General features: G+C 58.5%; 2 protein-coding genes across 3 annotated transcripts; one reads left to right on the top strand and one right to left on the bottom strand.

The window, feature by feature from the left end:
* Positions 1-1,560: 1,560 nt before the first annotated feature.
* On the bottom strand, positions 1,561-5,404 carry MLLT11 (MLLT11 transcription factor 7 cofactor). Of its 2 annotated transcripts, none has more exons than XM_040538656.1 (2): positions 5,168-5,404; positions 1,561-4,236 (listed from the first exon to the last, which is right to left on the bottom strand). In XM_040538656.1, exon 2 carries the CDS (start codon positions 4,227-4,229, stop codon positions 3,960-3,962), a length of 270 nt encoding a protein of 89 aa, XP_040394590.1. In that variant the 5' UTR covers positions 4,230-4,236; positions 5,168-5,404; the 3' UTR covers positions 1,561-3,959. The 2 variants fall into 2 exon arrangements, with proteins under 2 accessions (XP_040394590.1, XP_040394591.1); XM_040538657.1 differs by lacking the exon at positions 5,168-5,404 and adding an exon at positions 4,639-5,062.
* A 1,030-nt stretch (positions 5,405-6,434) lies between these two features.
* CDC42SE1 (CDC42 small effector 1) lies at positions 6,435-9,961 on the top strand. Its single transcript, XM_040538658.1, has 5 exons — positions 6,435-6,599; positions 8,135-8,323; positions 8,409-8,519; positions 8,785-8,859; positions 8,996-9,961. The coding sequence occupies exons 2-4, from the start codon at positions 8,270-8,272 to the stop codon at positions 8,854-8,856; spliced, it is 237 nt and encodes a 78-aa protein (XP_040394592.1). The 5' UTR covers positions 6,435-6,599; positions 8,135-8,269; the 3' UTR covers positions 8,857-8,859; positions 8,996-9,961.
* Positions 9,962-10,510: the final 549 nt, after the last annotated feature.

The raw sequence follows: 10,510 nt of genomic DNA, 5'->3' as shown, positions 1-10,510 counted from the left end.
TGCCCTACTGTGTAGCGATATACCACCATCAGCTGCCTCCGATGCGCTTTGATTACCTCTTTGGGGGTGGGCGTGAAGAACTGTAGTCTCCAGGTCACTGCTGGGGCCTTGTTTGGGCTTCCTGTGCATGTATGTCTGCAATAGCCTGTACTTAATTGATTTCACAGAATCATTTAGGTTGGAAGAGACCTCCAAGATCACCTAGTCCAACCTCTGACCTAACACTAACAAGTCCTTCACTAAACTGTATCACTAAGCTCTATGTCTAAACGTCTTTTAAATACCTCCAGGGATGGTGACTCGACCACTTCCCTGGGCCAACGATTCTAATGCCTACCAACCCTTTCAGCAAAGAAGTTTTTCCTAATATCCAACCTAAACCTCCCCTGATGACTTACTCCTTTTAACCAGGGCCACCCCACACCTCGGGGGGGGGGGGGGCTGCTCTGTCAGGCCTGTGCAGAGGATGGGCAGGGGCGGCCGCTCCCAAGGGAATGTTTCTCTGCTGTGCCACAGTGAAGTGTGGGAATGACAATGGTTAAATAATAACGAGAACATCACACATGCGCTTCCTGCAAGAGGCAGCCGCATCGCACCCAAACAAAATATGTGTTGCACGTGCCATTTGTGAACGCCAGGAGAGGCAAAAACTCGTCTCTTTTCAAAGTGTGGTAATAAAAGGAAAAGAAAGTTATCGATGGGGACAGATTGCCAGCTGGTGCAAGGCCCAGGAGCTGTGCCCCTCTCAGCAGGGCGATGGCTGGCTGGAGCCTATTCTGGTATGGCTGTCACCAGCCCGGCCGTGACACAGCCCTGCCTGGCTGCAGGCTCAGGCAGCCAGGAACTAAAGGGGGTTTGGTCTATAGAGGAGGCGGAATGATTTTTTACCACTATAATCAGCCAGTTCAAAGCTGTCCCTATCAACATTTACCCAGCTGTACGTCCCCATTCTCCCTGCCCGGTGTTTTGTGCAAGGCTCAGCATTCCCATCCACACTAAGCAGCATTTTTCATCTACTTTGCACTTGTGTCTGTTCCTGTCTATGTTTCCAGATTTAGCAAAATGTTATGTTTTACCTGAATTAATGATTTACAGTTTAAGTGTCTGAATACTGGAGGTGATCTGGAAATGTAATGAATTAAAAAGGCTTCAGGAGGAAAAAGCCTTAAGGAACAGAGGGCATTGATGGGAACAAACCAGTGGAGCTGCTCAAATGTGAAAAGAGAGAGACTGGAGTCCAGGGTAAAATTAAAGTAATCCTTTAGGTTACAAATTTATATTTTCTGCACTTAAACTCCCCAAATAACAGCCAGGATGGGGCAAGCAATCCACAGCATTTGCAAAGATGCTTTATGTTTTCCCATTTCTGTGAAACAGAGAAAAGAAAGATGATTTTATGTAGAGCTGTAGAAAAAGCTAAAATCTTTTGTTCTGAGAGGCTAAGGAATGCCAGGCATTTAAAGGCACAGCAAAAGCACCGTGTCTGAAAATGCCCCGCTTGCTTCCTGCCATGAACTGCTGGATTGGAAAGGATCAAACCCTGATGCAACACTCACACAAGAGGACATTCAGCCTTTATTAACAGTTGTTAAAGGCAGCATAGTAAAGCAGCAGTGACAGATTGCCAGGTACAGCAACTGTTTACAGTCTGGGGCCTTGGGTAAACCAGGGCACTTTGAAATACTGAAAAACAAAACAAAATATACTTCCATGGGGGTAATCAAGGGCAAGTGGTGGGTGAGTAAAGCAGGTAGAGGTCAGAAAACATCAGCTTGTGAAGGCAAATCAGGTGTTACCTGTCTTGTACTTTTTATTTGATTATATTTCTTTCAGATGGATGTAAGACAAATTGGGCATTACAGAAGGCTGGACACAAACGCCAGGTCTCGCGTGGGAGCCGGTTGCTGCACCAGACTCGCTTGGTACAGCGTGGATGCTGCCAGGGCTAGAGGTGAAATGCTTCCTGCTTTTGGTTGCTACCAGACTTGACCCTGCTGTGCTGTGCACCACGGCCATCTTCACTCAAACTCAGCGCCCCAGTACGGGTTATCAGGGACAGACAGGCACTTGCTTATCCACCCCATGGTTACAGAGTACGTGGGCTTGAGCAGGACAGCTTGGTGGGGAACATAAGCGCACATTTCTAGGCAGTCTTACGGGTTTTGAAGACACAGTGCCACGTCCTGGAGAAATTCCAGGAGTTCCTCCTCGCTGCTGTTTTGGTCTTGGGATCATCGTATAGGAGAGCCATGTGATTTTGATGTTTGTTTGCTGTATTTAGTGGGTTTCTCTCTCTTCTTGGCACCTGTTCAAGGTGTGCTGAGCACACAGCCGCCAAGCCTGCCTCTCCACCAGGGTGTGCCCTCCCTGCAGCGATCACAGCGGGGTTTCAGCAGCCTGGGCTGTGAGATGGTCCTTGCCAGCACCCACATGTCTTCCTGCTCACCGACACGTGCCCCTAACGCCTGGTCCAAAACCAAAGTGTCCAAAAGCTGTTAGCCAGCTCACAGCCTGGCCCATGCCAACACCCACAGGTCACACATTGGAGCGGGGCTGAGGAGACCCTTTGCCGAGAGAAAACGGGGCTTAGTCAAAGTCCAGGTATTTGAGGGAAACTGGTACATCTTGCTGACATTTAATTTAGAAGAAAGAATAACCACGGTAGTGGAGCAACCCCACAATGGTGAATGTTCTGCTGCACACTCCTTAGAGAGGGATGTTCCCATTCTCAGTTTGAAAGGACTTTTTCATTGCACTCATATATATATGGATGTGTGTGCCTGTGCACAAATCTAGAAATCAATAATGATGACTGATAGTTGAAAGAAAATATTTTGTGCCAGCCTAAAGAATAAACTTACTTTTTCACAGATTCATTTCATGGGTGATTTCCTAAGCTTATGCTTTTCTTCAAGTTTGATTTTTTTTGGGGGAGATGGTGTCAAAATAGTCAAATGTCCCGGGGAAACAGGAAAATTTGTTCCTACAAGCCCTCTTGCACCCACACAATATTGATGTAAACAGTTCTGCCAGGTGCAGGGGACCCAGAAATAGGCCTCTAATTTAGCATTCTTTCCAATTTCCAGCATCCAAAAAAAGAAAAAAAAGTTTTGTCCAAGGCTACATGTTATTGTTTCAGTTATCAGCTCACAGGAAAGGCGTGAAACAATTTAATGGCAAATTACTGAAAGAACTCGATTCCAGTCTACCTGGGTTTTTAAGTGTCTGCAGGACTGTGTATGTTTTTAAATAATTTTATTTTAAATACCTCTCCTGTGGTTTTCACAGCTTGGAGCACAGAAATCAAACAGCTTTGCGCAGGGGAGTTTACATTTTTCACCTCTGCTTGCTCTCCATTGTGAAAATGGAGAGCATGATTTTGCCAATATTTGCCTCTTTTTGGTGCCTTTTCAGCGCTCAGGCTACCTCTGGCCACCTGCCCCTGAACTCTTAAGACAATTTTGGGATGTTCCACATCACTAGTTCATCAGGATCCACTACAATTTCACAAAATGCCGCGTGGAACCACATCAAACCCCAAAAGCACAACCAAAAAGACAGAGCTCTCATGTTAGCTCTCCCAGGAAACAATCTTGGAAAAAAAACATGCGTAAAAGCCAAAGTGATTCAGGATTTGTGATTTTTTTTCCCCCCACTTCAAGATGGCACTGAGAAATAAACCTGGGCCCACGGAGGAGGCATGTGAAAGCTGACCCCAAAACGACCCGGCATTAGGGCCAGGCTCATGCTGGAAGCCACGCAGTGGTTCCTGCTTGCCCCAGGCTTACTCCGCTGCGATGCTTTCTGAAGGAAGAAGTGGAGTGAGGAGGCACAAGGCGAGGATTCGATAGCAACGCTGAAAAGCACCCAGAGACAAAAAAACAACACCGTACAGAACCAACAAAACCAAACCCTGGCATGCCTAGCAGGGAGGAGGGTTGGGGGGAGAGGGGAGGACGTCAGATGAGGTCGAAATCGAAGGAGCTGATGCTGGCGATGGGTGCTCTCCAGAAGTTGAAGCTGTTGAAGGGCAGCAGGCTGTCCTCCTCGGCAGAGCTGCCCTGGGCAGCTGCCTCCCGCGGCCCCGGGAGCTTGGCCAGCCCGCTGCGGGGCGTGTAGAGGGGCCCCTCGCCCAGCCCCAGCCCCTCCAGCTCCGCCAGCTCCAGCCGCGGGATCGGCATCCTCCAGTAGATGAAGGAGTCGTACTGGTTGCTGATGGTGTCCAGCATCGTCAGGCTGCAAAGGGGGGAGAGGAGGAGGAACGCCCTGGGTCGGCTGCCCCAAAGCCACCAACGCTCTCAGGCATTGTGGTGTTGGCCAAATCCCACCCCAAAATCAACCTGATGGGGAGGGGAGCGTGTCCTAAGCATAGGAATTCCCAAGGGAATCCCCCACCTGACACATTGGGTGCTTTGGCGGGGGGGGGGGGGGGGCCGGAAAAAAAGCAGATTGGTGTGGGGCAAGGAGGGGCTGCCCCCCCCCATCCACTCCAGCAGCGGGGATAGGAGCCAGGACCCAAGAGAACCCCTTTCTGACAAAAGGGTCTCGCCCCTTCCCTGTGCACAAAGCCGAAGGCATCGCTGTACCCTGGGGGTGCACAGCCAAACCCCCCCAAAGGGTTCAAATCGACTGTCTGACCTGAAAGAGCCTCCTCCTCCCACCGATGCTCCCGTTTTATGCCCTGAATCCTGAAGGATGACTCAGGCGTACCCTGAACCCAGCCCCCCCCCCAGCCCAGCCCTGCAGCAAGGGGGGACTGCCTGCTAAATTTAAGCTCCCCCATCGAACTCGGAGGCTATGAAAGGCTCCTGTGTCACCCCCAGGGAAAGCGAGCTGCAGCGGTTTTAAATAGCCTCCTCCTCAATGGGAACATCTCCGGGTGCCTTCTGCCCCGCGTTATTTTGCAGTGACAGCAGCACCGTGGACAACGGGCTTAAAGCCCCAAAGGGAGGTGACAGAAGAGCAATCAAAATTACAAATTCTGCTCTGAAAAAGGCAACGGATGCGAGATAAGCCCCCCACATCGTGTGTCGCCCAGAAAAGTAGGGTGGGTGGGCACACCGTGCTCAGCGCTGTCCTTCACCTAATCCCCGCTGTTCACCCCAACAATCCCAGGGTCCCCACCCGAGCCTTTCCAGCACCCCCAGCCCTTTGCTGCTGACCGTACCTGCGGAGGGAAGGAGGGCTGGAGGCCGGCAGCTCTTTGTGCCGACAGCCGCACTGCACTGCAGCGTCGCTTTTGTCTGCTGGCGCACCCGGGTCTGCAATGCAGCCCCTCGCAGCGCCCGCCGTGGGGGGGCCGTGGGCAGATGAGTCAGCAGCCCCCACCCGCGCTGGGACGGACAGACAGACAGACGCGGAGGGGAGGACGCAGAGGCGGTGGCGGAAGCGCAGGAGGCGGCTGGAGATATGCTGGGCGTGCAGAGGGGAGATGGCCCACCTGCCATGGCCCAGCCTGCCTCACCCTATGGCCACCAGCTCACGGCCTGGGGGGGCAGCGCCCCTGTTTCCAGCCCCCAGCCATTCTGGCCGAGGTTCTGTGTACAAGGCAAGGGGGTGCCCAGCACCCCCAGACCAAGGGCTGTGGGCTGGCAGCTCACAGGTGAGCGTGGGATGGGGGCCTGGGGGTGCCCGTGTCCCACACAGGGTTTTGCAGCGCTGCTGGTCGTGGCACAAGATGAAAAATGTCAGGTTTTTGTCCCAAACCAGACAGCAGGCTGGAAATGTGTGCAAAAGGAGGCAAGCGGCCATTTGCACCAAACCCTGGCCCCCATCCAGGGCGGGTTGGAGGGGCTGCTTCCAACCCAGTTAGGGGGCACCAGGAGTCCCAGCCCCTGCGGGATGTGGCTTTGGGGGCCGCGGAGGCAGCGGGGTCGTTGCGGCCCTTGGTGCTGCTGCAGCGGGTGTTGTGCAAGTGGAAGAGCCCAGTGTGGAAGCGATGTGGTGGCACTGACGCCTGTGGATGGGCCAGCCAGGGGGGCTTCCAGGGCTTCGCTCCCTCAAGGGGCATCCATGGAAAAAGGGGGCTCAAGGCTGGCAAACGTAACCCTGGGGTGCAGCGGGACCCCAAGACCTGCTCCCCGCTGAGCCCCCAGACCCACCGAGGCCCAGGACCCCCAGCCCTGACGGTGACCCCCAGCCGCACTGAGCCCCGTTGGGGGGACCCCCGGCTTTGCTGGGCACTCCCAGTCCTGCCTGCCCCCCCCACATCCCAGCAGCATCCCCAGAGCCCCAAGCACCGCTGAGCCCCAGCACCCCATCCCTAGCAGGACCTCCAGGGACCCCGAGGCACCGCTGAGCCCCAGAAGCCCCCCCCCAGGGTCCCCTGGAGCTCTCCCGGTTTCCTCCCGGTTTCCTCCCGGTTCCCCCCGCCCCGTTCCTCGTATGCCCCCCCCCCGCCCCCGGCGCAGCCGCGGCTCCTGCAGTGCTGCCGGCGTCCAGGGTGGGAGCTGTGCGCCGGGCTGGGCCGGGCCGGGCCGGGCCGTGCTGTGCTGTGCCGGGCGGCGGGGGAGCGCCGCGTCCCGCAGCCGCCGGGCCTCTCCGAGCTGGGCTCCGGTAACCGGCACCGCCCCGGGACCCCGGACCGGCACCGAGCGCAGGTAACGGGGGCTGCTACCGGGACGCGCGGCCCCGCTGGGGAGGGGTTGTGTGGATGTGAGACCCTGCGGAAGCCCCCTCTTCCCCCACAAAAGCCCCGGGAAAGCGGCGGGGGCGGGAGTGGGGGGGGTGAGGATCCGGTACCGGAGCTGGGGCACGGCCCCCGGGTCCCCCCCTGCCGCAGCGCGGGGGTGGAGCGGGGAGCTCCGCCGGGCCCCCCCCGGCCCCCCCGCCCCCCCCACCGGGCCCTGCTGCCCCCGGGGCGGCACCGTCCCGTGCGGGGGGGATCCCCCCCGTTCTGCCGCCGCATCCTGGGGGCCCCCGAGCCCGGCCCCCTCACCCCGACAGAGCCCCTCGGAGCCGGGGGCACCCCCCGGAGAGGTGGGGGCGCACCCCGCGCCCCGCTGCGGGAGGCCGGGAGCGGCGCCCCGCGGGAGGCCCGGCTCCGCTCCGCTCCCCGCCGGTGACGCAGGAGCCGCCGAGCGGTGCTTTCCCAACCGGGAAGTCATCTTGTGCGAGCCGGCCTGGCTCCGGCCTAGCGCCCCGGGGCGGCTCCGGGCGGCTTTTCCCACCCCCCTGTGCCCCCCACCCAGCTTTGCCCATGCGGGCTGAGACCGGGCGCAGCTCCTTGCGTGGGTGGGCCCCGAGACACCCCGCCGGGAGGCTGAGCCTGCTCGCGGGGACCCCGTTCTCCGGGGGGTTCCCCCTACGTCAGGGACAGCCGTGGGCACGCTCGGCCTCGGGCGGGCTGAGGCTCCAGCGGCCTCCTTTCGGCTGCCCGGGGTCTCGGCATCCCGCTGGGGATGGCCCCCCGCACGTCTGGGGGTCTCCAGGCCCGGGGGGCTCCCGGCGGGCAGCCCACACCCCGAGGGCAGGCTTTGCTTTCGTTCCTGCGGCCTTCGGACCCGCTCGGCTGAGTCCACACCACTATTGGGTGCTCCTGCCGAGCGGGGCTGTGTCCCCCTCCCACACATCCTCCCCCCCCCCAGTTTTGCCCCTCTTCCCCTCTCCCCGGGCCCGTTTGCTGTATTATCCGTGCTGTTCCCCCCCCCCCCCGCCCCGCTGTCTGCTCTTTGAGCTGAAGCGGAAGAGCTCAACCTCCGGCTCCTTTTCGGAAGGGCTGGGGATATTTATAGCTGCCTTGCTCAGGGGTTGGGATTTGCAGCAGCTCCCCCTACCCCTGCTGCAGCATCCCCACGTGCATCCTGCGCGGTGGTGGGGGGAACAGGGGACAGATCTTGTCCCGGCCACAGGGCAGCTTCTCCAGGTACCTTTGTGATGCCTGTAGGTCTCTGCTCTGTGGGTAGAAGAGTTGGTTTGGGGGGGGGGGGTGTCAGGACTGCGGCTCTTCCCCCTCCAAACTTGCAGCTCCTTGCCATACCGTGCCTCAGTTTCCCCACTCTGCCACATCATCTGGCAGCACCTGTCAGCCAAGGACCGATCCTGCACCCCGTGTCCCTGACACCACCATCTCCTGTCCTCCACTGAGCTGTGACTTGCGGACAAATCCTTCCCCCCTGCCTCTGTTGCCCCCCAGGTACCTCCCTGCCATCTTGGCCACCCTGACCAGGTGCCGCGGGCCCCCCCGCCCGTCCCCATGGAGTGAGAGCGCTCAGGGGTCTCTGCACTGGCACAGCCCCCTGCAGGAGGGAAGCTGGAAGGCGCCGCCAGTATGAGTGACTTCTGGCACAAGCTGGGCTGCTGCGTTGTGGAGAAGCCACAGCCGGTGAGTAGCTGCAGTCTGGGGGTGGGGAGGTTGGTGTTGCGGAGCCGGGGGTGCCGGGGGACTGATGGCCTTCATCCACCCGCAGAAGAAGAGGAGGAGACGGATTGACCGCTCCATGATCGGCGAGCCCATGAACTTCGTGCACCTGACGCACATTGGCTCCGGAGACATGGCCGCGGGCGAAGGCCTGCCCATGGTACGCCATCCGCATGCCGGGTTGGGCAGTGGGTGCTGTTGTTGGAGTGGGGGGGATCGTGGCTGGGTGGTGGGTCTCATGGTTGGGTAGTGGGTCTCCTCATTGGGGTGCCCACCCCGGAGAGCTGTCACCCACCCATGAGGTCACAACCTCACGGCTCTCCAGGGTGGTCTGTAGGGGCCTTCTGCTTGGGAGGTGATGGTGTGTCCTGGGTGGGTGATAGGTCTCGCAGCGGTGGTGACAATTCTCTGCCCCATCCCTGCAGACAGGCGCTGTCCAAGAGATGAGGTCCAAGGGCGGACGGGAGCGACAGTGGACCAGCTCCCGGGTGTTGTAGCATGTGAGTACATGGTCATTTTGGGAGCCGGGCGTGCAGGTGGCCACAGCAACCTGCTGTCACCATCCAAGGCACAGCAGCTAATTAACACTCCACTGCTTGTGCAGTTTTGTAACCCAACATCTCTTGAACTTTGCAGATTCCTGGCTATTTAAGCCCAGACTTGAACTGCCTGATCCCCACACCGGAGGAAAAGCCAACCTCGGGCGCTTTATTCCCACAGTAACTTATGCAGACCAAGCCTTGTGCCTGTCCTGGTGGCTCTGGGTTGTCCCCCACAAATCCCTCCTTCCCCGAGGCACTGGGCTGATGATGGTGACACGGGGAGGGAGCGAGGCCACCCCGCACCCAGCTGGGATTGCAGCCCAAAGGACGCCACCACCCACCTGCAGCGTACTGGGAGCTGCCAGGCGCAGTCAAGATGTGCCAAATCCTACCGCCTTCCCTTTTTTCCACAACCTGAACAGCACTGGTGTCTCCCATGGGCCCCTCTTGGCACTGGCCTCAGTTCCTCAGTTTTCCTGGGGAATGGCGGCAAGGCCGGTTCTGCTTTAGGGGCAGATCCAGAACGGCGTTAAGACCCCAGCATTTCGGCGTCTCACAGGCAGTGGTTCAGCTCTGACACCGCCACAGAGCCTGTGTTTCCTCCAGCCTTCTGCTGGCATTGCCACCGCCAGCAAACCTCTGCCTTCCTTCTTTTTTAGGATATTTTTTAAGCTTGAAAACCACCTAGGCAGCCTCTGCCATCACTACCGGGCTTTAACCGGCATTGTCTGAGGCAGGACGGGGCCTGACCCAGCTGCTCCCCCTGGAAAGAGGGACTGGCTCGGGCTCCTGAATCTAGGCGCACGTGTACATAGTTCAAATAGCGCCAGGATTAAATATTAAAGAGCACGTGCTGGGAGCTGCGGCTGGGCGTCAGAGGGTTTCCCCTTCACCATGCTTCAGGTGACACAGGGATGCTCCTGTGCGGGGCCGGGCTCTTCCAGCCCTGCAGCGTGCCCAGTGCTTGCAAGCGAGCGCAGATGCTTGATTCAGTTTTTAACCCCACAGAAAACTCACCGGGAAAAACACACCTTTGAAATAAAACCTTGTGCTGGCCCAAGATGGGCGTCCGCGGGCTGCCAGGATCTCCTCGCCATTCTGCTGCTGGCGGGACCCAGACAGGGTGAGGGGTGCTGGGCGGGGGGCACCAGGCAGGGGCATTGGCTTTGGGGGTGCTGGTCCCACCATCCTCTTTCCCTGGGGATGTCCTCATCCTGCTGTTCCTCACTCAGGTCCAGTGTATCCCAACCATTGCCACCCTTATCACTGCTGCCTGCCAAGAGGCCTGGAACCCTTCTGGCAGACCCTGGGGACCCCGTGAACACCTGCTTGCCCTTGGCAGCAGCGGTGGCCCCAGTGGGATGGCTCCAGTGGTGGTGGCTCACCCCGACTGGTTCAGCTGCGTTTGCAGCCGGCAGAACCCCTAGGCACGACAGGTTCCCTCCCACCAGGCTGGATGCAGAGGCTCAGCTGCATGAGTCCCCAACACACAGGGTGGCTTCTGGGGACGAAATGTTCTTCAGAATTCCCCTAACCCAGCTCAGCCCAAGAACAGGGGCTCTGCCTCCAGGAGGCCTGTGCTGGGTACGTGGGCCCTTGGATCGCCCTG

Source organism: Cygnus olor, chromosome 28 (genome assembly GCF_009769625.2).
Source record: "Cygnus olor isolate bCygOlo1 chromosome 28, bCygOlo1.pri.v2, whole genome shotgun sequence".
NCBI lineage: Eukaryota > Metazoa > Chordata > Aves > Anseriformes > Anatidae > Cygnus > Cygnus olor.
Note: the sequence above shows the minus strand (reverse complement) of the source record. Positions and strands in the feature narration are given on the sequence as shown.

Excerpts from the sequence above, each read along its gene's own strand:
- MLLT11 (XM_040538656.1), bottom strand. The coding sequence starts at position 4,229 with ATGCTGGACACCATCAGCAACCAGTACGACTCCTTCATCTACTGGAGG.
- CDC42SE1 (XM_040538658.1), top strand. The coding sequence starts at position 8,270 with ATGAGTGACTTCTGGCACAAGCTGGGCTGCTGCGTTGTGGAGAAGCCA. Across the intron at positions 8,324-8,408 it reads TTGTGGAGAAGCCACAGCCG|AAGAAGAGGAGGAGACGGAT; the intron begins GTGAGTAGCTGC and ends ATCCACCCGCAG. Across the intron at positions 8,520-8,784 it reads CGGGCGAAGGCCTGCCCATG|ACAGGCGCTGTCCAAGAGAT; the intron begins GTACGCCATCCG and ends CCATCCCTGCAG.